At 39.6% G+C, this 13,594-nt stretch overlaps 1 protein-coding gene across 1 annotated transcript in view; it reads left to right on the forward strand.

Moving 5' to 3' along the window:
• dnah7 (dynein, axonemal, heavy chain 7) overlaps positions 1–13,594 on the forward strand; it is a 68,762-nt gene that overhangs the window by 10,205 nt on the left and 44,963 nt on the right. Inside the window, exons 19-27 of the mRNA XM_054614679.1 lie at positions 598–784; positions 7,222–7,415; positions 9,163–9,361; positions 9,589–9,729; positions 10,689–10,901; positions 10,986–11,095; positions 11,986–12,154; positions 12,548–12,650; positions 13,371–13,498. Coding sequence (XP_054470654.1) covers positions 598–784; positions 7,222–7,415; positions 9,163–9,361; positions 9,589–9,729; positions 10,689–10,901; positions 10,986–11,095; positions 11,986–12,154; positions 12,548–12,650; positions 13,371–13,498 — 1,444 coding nt within the window. The remainder of the gene's footprint in view (positions 1–597; positions 785–7,221; positions 7,416–9,162; positions 9,362–9,588; positions 9,730–10,688; positions 10,902–10,985; positions 11,096–11,985; positions 12,155–12,547; positions 12,651–13,370; positions 13,499–13,594) is intronic.

A 13,594-nucleotide genomic window follows, 5' to 3' on the forward strand; every position in this document is an offset into this window, starting at 1 on the left:
TTTCATTATTATTTTTTTTCTCATGTATTTTCAAAAATTAGCTACTATCACTGCTGCCAACATCAACGGAAACACTCATGAATGCGATTCAGTTACCACCAACTCTCTGAAGATGAAAATAATTTCACTGTAACTGCATGTGGCTATTAGCGCTGATCTTTGTAAATTGGACTGTTTTGCATATAAAGGGGACAATTTTGGTTTTATGGTTATTACCATATTCATTTAAATATGTGAAAATAACTCAAGAGTCGTGAGTAGCTATTTGCTTTGCAGCAAAGTTTGGAATGCATTTCACCCTTTGCAGGGTTCTTTTTGTCTTATTTGTGCAGGTTTAGCGACTGCAAAAGCCATGCAATCCTGTGTGAATTTGTGACTCAGTGAACTAACCACAGATTAGAGGATATCTGGCATTGAATGCAAGATAAAACAAAGAAACATCCAGGATTCTCAAACATCCTTTAACTCTGTGTTGTCATTACAGTTCCATTCTGGGCTTCTTGTCCTTCCAAAGTGGAGAATGATTCCCTATTCCCAGTTAAGTGATATTATTGTAGTTGTTTATTCCGACTTACATGTACTCATCTTCTCCTGTAGGGAATGGGAGGGCAAATTGCTGCTCCTCCAAGAGATTCTTGATGAATGGTTGAAGGTGCAGTCCACTTGGCTCTACCTGGAGCCCATATTCAGCTCCCCGGACATCTTGACTCAGATGCCTGAGGAGGGACGCCGTTTCACAACTGTTGACAAAACCTGGAGGGACACAATGAAACAAGTGTCACTGGTAAGTTGTTTGATTTGGTTTTGAAAAGATCGTGTTATTGCAGCGGGGTGCAGTAATGATTAGGAAGACCATCTTTAATACAAGGGACTCTTTGTGGAGGGGCGTGATCCTTAGGTTGGTTCACTAAGCAAAATGCAAAATCCAAATGGGGATCTTCCAGGGCAGATAATGCCAAGATTAGAGCATTGCATTTAATTACTGACCACTAGACCACAACCATAACTATAAGGGGAACTACAGGATATTAAATTATCAGTCCACGGATCATTTTGAAAAGGTTGCCAAATTGGCATTTTACAGTAACCCATCAAATTAACTATTAGTGGAACAAAACTCAACCTCTAAATTCTGTGTAGCCAAACATCTGCTGTTGAAAGAAGAGTACTGAACTGGCCCTCTCCTATTGGCTGACCTTGCTTAATGCAACAGGTAGTAAAATCACTTGGCTCCAAAAAAATCAGCCAATACATGGATACAATATAACTGCCCTTTAACATGAAAATTGGTATTTGACTAGAAGTTTGTAGTCCGAAAAAAAGTTCTATATAGGATTGTTGATGAGGGCGATGCATCAATGCTATAAGGTGTGCAATCCTATGCCTGTTGTAATTGTATCGACATGTCCCTACAATTACAGAGAAGGCTTGTCCCCCATTTAGAAAATAAATACCCTGTTAAATAAACTGACTGTAAGTTCTAAATGTAAATATTTAAGACATGGTCGATCTTTTGAACATAAACATCAACAGCTAAAAATAAATCGTTCCAACAGTAACAGAATGGAAAGTATGAGCAGCACACAGTGACATTTCTTCCCCCAAAAAATTATATAGAAAAGCACAGCGCCAGCCAATTAAATCTTGATCGAACAGGAACACATTCAACCCTCCAATTGTGGTATTGACCGTACGGAGCCATTTCCTACAGAGTGGTTGCTGTTTTTGAATTATTTCTACACAACTGGAGAGATAATGATCCTCTGTTACTGCACAACACATTTCAGTGATGAGAATAAAGAAGAACCAATAGTTGGAAATAATGACATGCTGCAAGCCTGATCAGAAAGTTTACTGTTCAATTAATTAGACCGAAATCAACACAGAGCTCCGACTTGTATGACAGCATTGACGAGGTGTGGCGAAAGTAACGTAAACACTCACGCATGCACAACAGTGAGAGTGACAGCAGAGGCTGAGAATGAAATACAGAGAAAAACAAGAGGCTCAGAAGTATACAGTAGAAGCAGAAATGAGTGTTTAGACTGCGAGAGGCAGGCAAATGCAGAGAGAGAGAGGGAATCAGAAAAAAAGGGATAGAGAGCCCGACAGAAACAACAGAGCGAGGGAAGAAAGTGAGTGTTGCACCAGCATCCTCAAAGAGTTTCCAAAGGGTAATTGGCGTCCTCAGTAGACCTGAAATGAGACACATCAATTTCAGACAGTGTCCTCTAGAAAGCCCAGCCTGACTGCACCATCAAATAGGAATTATGGATTTTGTCTGGAGGGGGCAGGGCCGTACTGAGCCACAAAGAAAATTAGGTCACCAAGGGACTGGGAGCCAACACACAGGCAGATGTGCACGCGTAGTGTCCAGTACACTGTGAGGGTTATGGAGCGTGTTTTACACATGCATTTGCACTTATCATGCTGCAGGAAATAGTTTATTTTTTATCTTTTCTTCAATTTTTCAAAAATTTGGTCAAAGGACAAAGGATTTTTCTTGTTACCTGTGGCGTTATTCATCATTATAGAGTGCTCTGGTGTAAGTTGCCCAGTTTTATATAATGGGACTATATGGTTCTCGGCTTGTGGTTGTCAAAGCGCCAAAAATACATTTTAAAATACTGAGCCGCAATTTCTCCCTCCAGAACTCGTGACCCGGTTACTCCAGATAATCCACAGACTTTGTTGTGAGCAGTTTCATGTAGGAACTCTTTTCTTTTAACCGTAGTTCCTACATGAAACAAGACGAGTGCCATTCAGCCGCATTATATTGGAGAAAAGGCAGACATCTCTACGGCCGATATCTTCAAAACTAAGCAACTCACACCAAAACAATCTAGATTGATGAATAGCAATACAGATTAATAACAATATGTATTGTTGATTTTTGTCCCTTTAAGGTCAGTGAAGTTAACTGGGAAATCATTCTTGTACATTATGTTAGATAAGATACAATTAAAACTACTGATAAAAAAGGGGCTATAATATACTCTATAATTAATGGTGGATTGCATCTTACTTATTTTATTTAATCAAAGTAATTTAAGATGGGAATAACAGACAACATTTAAAATACCAGTACTGAGGTCCTCTGTCAATAATGGATCCTTTTGTTAAGTGTTTGGTGGACAAACAGTAAAAACACATTTATAGTACTTATAGTTTAGTTGATATTGTTGTGCTTGTGTATGATTCAGCCTTGCAAAAAGGTGGCTTTTTCGTAAGACTGATGTGTTAATGGTAATTGGTGTGAGTCAACACAGCTGCTTAGATGCCTTAATGGGCTTAGACTAAGGAAATGATTTTCCATTGTTACCAGATGTGTGATTTAATAAGAAAGTAAATATGCTATTTTATACTGGCACTTTCTTCCTTAGTGAGGTAATTATGGAGTGCATTTTTCCAAATGACATAACTATTGCTTACTATTTTAGAACACTGATCAGTAATACAGGTAAAAGCAGTGTGCAAGAGGTCCTTGTCCTGTTAGCATCCCCTACTGGTTTTAGAGGAATTCTACTAATTTTGCTTTTATTTTAGTATCCAGGACCTTTAATGCAAATCTAAAACAGTTAGCTACAGGGTGACAGAAGTGAAGTGAAGGAGCGAGAAAAAAGGAAAACATATCAATATCCTTGAGTATGTCTATCACATTTGGCTATTTGGCAAATGTGTGAGATTTTGTGAGAGATGTGATGACAATATGTTTCACGACATATTAACATAAAAAATACATGTTTGTTGATCATAATTATACATCATGACGATTTGGACTCAAGGTATAGGTATAGTGGTGCGGCTCATAACATTGTCTTAGCCATCAGACTTATCAGTGAACACAGGAGCGCTTGGAGTGAAATCACAATATTATAATTTTTTCCCATCCTCAGTAGGTTGCTATTTTCCCATACTATCCCCAGTGGTCATTTGGACAAAGCAGTAAGAGATTCATAAAAAGCCACTTCCAGCCATTCATTCATATAAAAGGTATAAAAATTAGACTTTTATTTGATTTGAGTTTGTTTCTATGTCTTTGTTGCATTGAGTCAAGTGATAAAAGACATATAGTCTCTCAGGACAAGAAAGTCAATCTCTTGAAATGATGGGATAGCACAAAATAAAAAAAATAGTTTTATTTCTAGAAGATATATTGCGTTTGTTGGAAATGTAAACCAGGGTGGCCAAGTGTCTACTCATTATGCCATGTGTCAGCAATTAGATTTATTCATTTTCTATGATCAATACACTGAATGGCTTCCAATGTGGACATGAATAACTTGAAGCTATAGTGCCATCAGTGATGACAGTAGAACATTATCTTCATAAAATTGTGGAAAAGGTACGGTGAGATGATCCCAACTGATGATAGTGGGCATCCCAAATCTAGTTGCTCCCCAGGACATTTGAACACTGTTCAGCTATTTATTTGAACACTGTTCAGCTATTTATAATATAATAATACTTTTTGCATCTACCTTTTAAATATTTCCGACTAATAATAAGACGTATTGAATACTGCAGGTTAAGATTTATAAATAAATAGCTATGATTTACATTATGCTCTTCTTCTTCAATCACCAGTTTCTTGATATGTTTCAAGCGAATGATTGTACACCCCCATAATGTGCGGGCCAGTTATATATAGTAAAAACATCCGTCCTCGTAGGCGTATACTGCATCAAAATCTTGATAAAGAACACATCCCTTCATCTCGTACATGGCATTGATCAGCAGTGCATGAAATTGGAATCATCTCAACTCCATACTACCACAGAACAGTGTGAGAAAAAAAGTGAAAGCTACAGAGCAGCTCTCCTCCTCACAAATCACTTCAGGGTTTTGGATCCAACTGTTGTCATCAGATCAACCACTGGGAGCTGCTCAAGATCCACTGATCATCCAGCGCCTCACAGCCTCCACATCTTTTTTTATCTGCTGTCTGATTTAATGTGTCATTTGTCTACTACTGCATACACACTTGCAGAGAAAAAAACCAGAGCCGAAATCAATTTAAAAGACTTATTTCTGTGAACCTGCTGTCTTTCAACGTTGCAGCACTACAAACCTTTGCCCCCCTCTAATGAGCTGAGGATCTGAGAACCAGCTGACCGTCTGAGCTCATGGCGAAATATTGTTAACTAATAGACTGATGTATTCATCAAATACACCACAGTAGTCAGCAAGAGAGTAGCTCACTTAATATTACACTCATGCTCATGCAGATATAAGCTCTGCAGGATGAGACTTGAACAGGACATTATTTGTCCTGGATGTGTGGAGTGTGTCAGATCCGAACAAAGAAAAATACTCTCTTTAGATAATGTTCTTTTTTCACCACACAGATTGCAGACCTGCCATATCAGCTGGGGACAGTTGCTGTCCCCAATTGAAGCCATCTGTTTGGTGCATAAAAAACACATTATCACGCATAATACATGCATTAGAGCATTGTTATCCCTTAAATGTGCTCGCTAACGGCTTCCCGCTGGCAGGCTCAATATAAAAATAGCCCGGTTATTACTTTGTCCTCATGAAATCTATGAAAAGCTAGAATCACTGTTCGTCAATCAGACACCCTTAGCCAGTTTAATTGTACGTCCCACTGAAACGCAGTCAAAGCTTGATCATTTGATTTAGCCTTTGAGGTGAGTTTCAGTCACTGTAGCTTAAGTCTTTTCTACGGACTATTGCCTAAAACGAAATGGTTGCGATCCATCATTCCTACCATTTGTTTATTACTTATATCATATGGTGAGCCCAGAGGGGAAAAAGTCACTTTGGCACGAGTCAATAGCCGCTGCTTCCACTTAAGTCTTCATAAGAAATCAATAGCAAATCATGAGAGATCAAAAAATAATTTGTATCCCATACTAGATAGAACTGCTCTGTACATATTTTTTTTATCTTATTAACATCATTTTATTTAATAGCAACACCATTGGTCTTTTTTTAAAAATTTTCAGCTACACATACATTCGCTAAGACATATTATTGATTCGTAGATGGTTGCGTCTGCATCTTGCTAGGAAATGTGAAAACTCACATCCTGCAAAAATGAGCTCAAGGCAAATTGAACACATCAAAACACAGATGAAAGTACACCATCTTTTTTGTAGGCTAGCTACATCGACTGTAGCAGCTGTTTCCCTTATATTGTTTCCATTTGCGAAAGCTAGAAACCATGTTGTTCAGAAGCGTGGTGTTAGAGTTGTTTAATGGTGATTAAAACACTGTAGAGCAAAGAAATAAAGATAGTCTTCTGTTAAGGATAAGAAAAAAGCAGATATGGCATCTTATGTTCCTCCATGTTTTTCACTTTGGCTCCACACTATAGTTCTGCATTTTGCTTCTTCCGGCATTTTATTTTATTCCATTCAGAGGATAACACACACTTTAATTTTAGAATCCGCCAACGTTTTCCTGTGAGCAGGTCCAGGCATTCACTGGTCAACCTTGAAGATTATATGGACTTTTTTTTTGTCATCTAGGCAATTCCTGGGGGTGACAATGCCAGAATATATTGAGTTAGTGTACACATGAGATGATGTCAGAGCTGAAATATTTCATAGGTGCGAGACAGGCCTCAGGTGAAATCTCCTTTGCTGTCCTGTCATAGATTTTTTTTCAGGGCACTGTGTGACAAGTGGGCCTATATGTGGAACATGGAGTGGATGTTTTGCTAAAGGAAGAGTGTTTTAGTGTTACCTTCAAGGCAGCAGCAACAACACTGCACTGCTGAAAAAATAATGAACACAACAAACCACTTTTCTCTCGTATGTTTCCTCCGTACAGTATATCGCCAGTGCTTTTGTGCATCACATATTGGCCGCTTTGCAGTGGGAATAGTAGTCAAGGTGCATTAGTGGGGGATGTACAATACATTTCCAGGCAGCGAATGTGATACAATTGTTGCTTTCTTGCGTAGTGAACCTGGGTGCTCAATTAATCCTAATTAGCACCTATGCGAAACTCATATAAAACAATGGGTAATGGCTGCGTAATTTACCACCAAAAGCTTGAAATGATGAACTTGAAATTAGTCTGACTGGACCTGAAAGTGTTAAAACATGTCCATTTATGTGTTTTGAAAATATGTTCAACCTGACTACCAGTTGTGATGAAATGAAAAAGGCCCATGTTAGTGGCAAATTGAACATACTTAACCAAAGTGAATATTTGCTTTAAAACTAAACTATTCTCTCGTGCCTGTGTTAGGACAAGCACGTGTTGGCGGTGATAGCCATCGACAAGATGCTTGAGAGGCTGAAAACGTCCAATGATCTCCTGGAGATGATCCTCAAAGGTCTTAATAACTACCTGGAGAAGAAGCGTCTCTATTTCCCACGGTTCTTCTTCCTGTCTAATGAGGAGCTGCTGGAAATCCTCTCTGAGACCAAAGACCCCACAAGGTAATAAGCTGAAACAATGTAGGTGAATGATATTTATTATTATATTATGAGAGTGGTTGTGTAAAGTAGGAAATACCCCTACAGTAGTGGTCATAATGAGCAGCACCCTGCCTGACATGACTGCCAATCAGTAGCCTACCGAGTCAAAACTAGTGTACAGACAATGATAAATAAACTTAAGCCAAACCAGTTTCTGTACCCAAACGAATGTAGCTGAAAACAGACTATTTTCCATAAAAGAAGACTAAGATTTAACATGAAAAATAGATAACACTGTAAAAGAGTTGTTGCCTTTAAGTTACAAAACATTCCTCTAACTACCATGCATACTCAGCCCCCACAGTCCTAACTGATAACCTACCCATGTCTCATTTCACCCAGGGCGTTTGGTTAATAATGAATGTGATTCAAGACAGAAGATATTCTCTTTTCTTTTTCACTCCACCATCCCTTTATTCTCTCTTTGGCTTCTGGGAATTGTCATCACATCAGTAGGGATGCGAACAGTCATGACCTCTTATGTAAAGAAGGGAAGAGAGGGCAGTGTAATGTTAGGAAGGCTCTAGATAGATTTTCCGAGAATTTCCACAATCGGTCCCTGAATGCAGTGTTAGACTGACAAAAGGGCTCGCTTTGATTTTCGGGGATGTAGAGAATGCGAGGTACCCAAATGCCAAAGTTTTAGTGCTTTGAAATTGTAACACTTGTTTCTATTTGCCTTGAATGTTTTTGTGCACAGCGAGAACAAGAAAAGAAACATAGAGATATACAGCAGTAGAGAGATATACAGCAGTATAGAAAAGAGGAAAGTCTTTGTTTACTGTGTGACATTCAAGAAAAGTGAGTAATAATAAGTAGGACTTCAGCAAACATTGCAATTAAGTTGCAGTGACCAAGGGCAACAACCGTTTTCGCAACAGCAAAAGTCACAGGACATGGTGTGAATGTGAATGAAAATATTGATGAATGAGTGTCATCTTCTGTTTTTTTTTTTAGGGATGCAGCTGGATTGGATCACAATTTCCCAATTATACTCTGACACATATTCTAGGAATTTCAATCCTTAAATGTTACAAAAAGTCACATTCATAATATAAAAACTGTCAGTTAGCAACCCTAATTGGTTCATTGACCTTTCAAAGAGCAACACTAGAATAACTGTTAAACTTAATTTGTGACCTCAGAAATAGTAGTTTGACTAAAGGTACACTTGGTAACTTTTTTTCTTGCGTCTATTGGGTCATAAACTACTGCCTAGTGCTATAAGTGATGGACTACAACAAAAGCAATCATCAACATCTGAACACAAATAAGCCAGTACTGTAGTTATCTCACAAAACCAAGCTAAGTTTGACCTTTATTGCATAAAAGACAGCAGCTGGTGTTCATGGGGAAATGCAGCCATGCTCCAGGGCAATTGTCCTATAACAAGGAAACTGATTTGGAAAAACACAAGACCAGGATCAGGAACAGTGAAAATAAGTAGTTGCTTTAAGACACAGTTCTTCTCTTCATGCTTCATGATGGCAATTTTTCAATTGTTTTTCTATTATGTCACTAGAGGGGGACTGGCTTCTAAATTGGGTGCATCATTACTTTTTTATGTAATACATTTCAACATCTTTATCTGGGGGAAAGAAACAGCATGCACACTCTGTATTAATGTGGACTACTATACCACCCTCACTCTAGGGGTCACCTATAACTATTAAAAGTGATTCAATATTTTTGCCTTACTCTCCTCCAGAGTGCAGCCCCATCTGAAGAAGTGCTTTGAAGGCATCGCTAATGTGGTGTTCACTGATGTGCTGGACATCACCCACATGAAAAGCAGTGAGGGCGAAGTGGTGCAGCTGCTGGATATCATATCCACATCCAAAGCCAGGGGCCAGGTGGAGAAGTGGCTCCTGGAACTCGAGAATGGCATGATGGCCTCCCTGCATAAGGTGTTGTGTGGACTGTTATTTTGCTATTGATTGAGCTTCACTTTTTATACACAAAGAAATGTTTTGTTTCTTGTGATATTCAATCAAGTCTTCAACACACCAGACTAGATTTTTGACTCCACAATTGAGCCTCGACTTCCAAGGCTTCTCCCAGTATGATTTCTAATATCTTCCATGATACAGGTACTAGGTAGTTAAACCTCTGTCTCCGTTGTGGTCCATTGTAGGTAGTTGGGGAGGCAATCGAGGCATACCCCAAAGAGTTACGGATCAATTGGGTGCGTGCTTGGCCAGGCCAGACCGTGCTCTGCGTCTCACAGGTCTACTGGACGAAGGATATTCATGAAGCCATTATTTCCGGACAGAAGGTGATCAGCAGTTTATTGTATTTCTTATTTTAAATGCTTACGTATTCTGAATTACAGTTTTACATATGTAGTGTCAGAGATCTTTCATACTGATGCTCCCTTTCAGTAAGTCTCAGAACCAAACATTGATTTTTCTAAAAGATACATCCCTTTGAAATTTCCTTGAAAAGGATTTGCTGCTGTTTTGAAGATATTTCAAGAATCCTCAAAGAGGCCTGTAACCATCTGGAATTCAAATAGCCTGTTCATTTTGGGTTCAAGTCATCAAAATCACGATTCATCTGTTTTCTTTACAGATAGTCTTAACCCACATTCAAAATTATTTTATAAAGCAAGCAAGCCAGCATGTTTTCCTGGAACACATCATCCACAATATTCTCTGAAGTTCCATGTCTGTATCAAATCTGTATCCATGGTAACATACCCTGTGAAGTATTTCATGTCAGACAGTGCATGTGAAACAGCCTAATAAAAAGATGTACAAAGTTCTCAAGATGAGGTCAACTATAGTGCTTAGTCTTGGATAAATTGTGTGCCAAACAGATTACCTTTCAATGACTGTGTCACTTACAGTAATGACTAACCTGGCTGCTCCAAGCCACCATCTAATTCAAAACGGTTCAGTGGTTAAACACAGACTGAAGTGTATTAAATCTGTCACATCAAATGAAGAGCCCCTATATCTCATAAGCACCACATTTTATTTCGAACATATGAGGTTGGACCGGAAAACCCCTTTGTATTTTTCTTTAATATCCTTCATGACACAAGATCAAGCCCAGCCAGCCCAATAAAAACGGGAAAATTGAGTTGTTTTTCTTGTGGACATCTTGACAGTGATCGGTTGGTAGTTGTTGCATGGATCAAAACTTGTGACCTCTCAGTGTATAGATGGGTTCTCGATAACGTCCTCTCCAGCGTGCTCTGCCTTCTATTTAATCATGCCTCTCTCCCCTCAGGCCTTAGACTCCTACCTGGACCAGAACAACAAACAGATTGACGACATTGTGGCACTTGTACGCGGCAAGCTAACCAAACAGAACCGGGTCACCCTCGGAGCGCTTGTCGTGCTGGACGTCCACGCCAGGGATGTGCTCGCTACGCTGGTGCAGAAGGGAATAAGTGACGAGAATGACTTTGAGTGGCTAAGCCAACTGCGCTACTACTGGGTGGTATGTGAAAGGGGCAACTTGGGGATTCTTTTCAACTCATAATACATACTTGTTGATGGACCTCTGAACTCCCAACCTGTGCAGGAGAACAAACTCCAGACCAAGATGATAAATGCCGGTTTGCCTTATGGTTATGAATACCTTGGCAACACTCCACGTCTGGTCATTACCCCACTCACTGACCGCTGCTACCGGTAAAGTGTTTTACTGTCTGTCTTTGTCTAAAGCTTATGTGTTTGAGATGCTTGCAGCTTAAAGTCGTGTCTGTCTAATGACTTTACAAACCCCAAGTTGGAGGCAGCTACTTTTACTGCTACACTATTATACACCATCAACTAACTTGTCAGTCTGTTGTTAGAAAAGAGCTCTTCTCGTCCCCATTCTAAAATCCTTCTCTTGTCCATCCTCTTATTAGTCTCATCTTAAAGAGACAGTCTACTGTTGCTGAGCTGCTGGGAGTTCTTCCTTACTGTTTTCCTGGAAATATTTGATGTTCATCAAACCTGTCTGTTTGTGCACGATGCTCTCCAGCTAGCCACTGAGGCAGTTTGCCAAGTTCTTAAAATGACTGCCAGAGCTTGGCTGACTACTGTCTCTATGAGGCGGGGGTAATGTTATCTGCTTTGACTGTGAAAGGCAGCTTACTGGTCATTGCGTCTATACAATTCTATAGAGCAATAATACTAATAATAATAATCAATCAAAACACAACTGAAACACATTATTAAGAATGTATTGTTGCACTGATTGCATCAATAGATTAAACTGAAAGAATGTCGTCCAAATGGCATAAGATAATATGTATCAAGAGGGGTTATGGGAATAATATCAAATCCTACACTATATAGAAAAATGCATTTTCAGTGTGCCTGAAAGCCTAGCATTCAAAAGCTGCCACCTTCCACAATACAGCTTTTATTATTTTATTAAATGTTTTGTCAGCGGGCTGGAGCGGATCTATTTTGACGTGTGTATTTTGACGTGTGAAAATATAAATATCTATACAGAGTGCTGTGAGGAATCACTTGATCGCATGAATCACTGACATGAGCTAGCTTTCGCCTGTCTGTTCCCCCAACTTCAGCACTTTGTTTGGCGCCCTCGCCCTCTACCTGGGAGGGGCCCCTGAAGGTCCAGCTGGCACGGGAAAAACAGAGACAACCAAAGACTTGGCCAAAGCTGTGGCCAAGCAATGTGTGGTCTTCAACTGCTCTGACGGACTGGACTACATTGCTTTGGGCAAGTTCTTCAAAGTGAGTGCGATTCTCTCTCATCATAAACTGAACACACTACGCTAGTGAAAGAAGTTGTAATAGTTAGTCTGAAAGTATTCCTAGGTTGTGTAACCCCCCCGCAATACTACTGCAGCTGATCAGTATGAATGCAGGAAACCACAAGAGCCACAATAAATGATTGCAAATATCCTTTATTTGATTCCACTGAAATTGCTTACACCCTGCTGGAATTGCCTCCCACTTGCCATACTGAAATAGATCTCACATACCCAGGCAAAACTTGCTCATACATACTATTTAAATATGTATTAATGAGTTGTGTGTGTTTTGATGATGTGTGTATGTGTGTGTCTGTGTGTGCCAATGTATGTGTGTTTGTTTGTGTGTGTCTGTGTGTGTCTGTGTGACCAGGGCCTTCTGTCCTGCGGAGCTTGGGCCTGTTTTGATGAGTTTAACCGCATTGACTTGGAGGTGCTGTCTGTGGTGGCCCAACAGATTCTCACCATACAGAGAGGTTTGTGCTGTTTAAAGAAATAATAAAAAAAAAAAAAAAATATATATATATATATATATATATATATCATGTTCCCTCTTTTTATCCCTAAGCTGGCAGTATACCATAAACACATACTGTATGGTGTATTCTCACCAGTAGAAAAAAAAACAGATTTTGGACTACAAAGAGAATCAACACGGAGCTGAGGCAATTTGTGTAGGCTGGCCAACAGAACAGAACAGCAGTGTGTCCTATGTGTCCTAAAGGCTTTGAATGTCTTGTGTCATAAGATTCCAGAACCAATGGGGTATACAGATTTTTTCTTAGCAAAAAAGTAAAGTTTAAAAATGCAAATAGGTCTCTGTTGCTAAACTTTTTTCTCACAGTAGTTTTTAGCTGGAGGTTTTACTTATCTGAATCCTGGATAGAGGATGTCGTATGGGTTGTGAAGACTTGCAGGACACATTTTAAAGCATCTAAGCCTATGGCCACGTGTTAAGGTGTGCATTTGTGTCTTTATGTGCCCCGAGGTGTACACAGGCCCATATGGCGTACATGGCATCCAGGCATATGCTCCTCAGGGTAGAGACTGTACACCGGAGCACACTGATCGATTCGCAGCCTTTAATAGTGCAAACCCTTTTCTTTTTACACGGTTTTCTTCTCTTCAACTGTCCAACTGTCTGAGTCATGAGACACAAAGGACAAGTAAATACAAACTGTGTCTCATGTGTCCAGGAATCACTGCCCATGTGGAGATGCTGCTGTTTGAAGGGACAGAGCTAAGACTGAACCCGTCCTGCGCTGTGTTCATTACTATGAATCCCGGCTACGCTGGGCGCTCTGAGCTACCAGACAATCTCAAGGTACAGTATCAGTTTCTAAGCCTTTCCTTCTATTTTGAATGTCCAAACTGTAAGTTCTAGAGTTTGAGGCATATGATTCAGGAGTCTGAATTACAG

Source organism: Anoplopoma fimbria, chromosome 16, assembly GCF_027596085.1.
Source record: "Anoplopoma fimbria isolate UVic2021 breed Golden Eagle Sablefish chromosome 16, Afim_UVic_2022, whole genome shotgun sequence".
Taxonomy (NCBI): Eukaryota; Metazoa; Chordata; class Actinopteri; order Perciformes; family Anoplopomatidae; genus Anoplopoma; species Anoplopoma fimbria.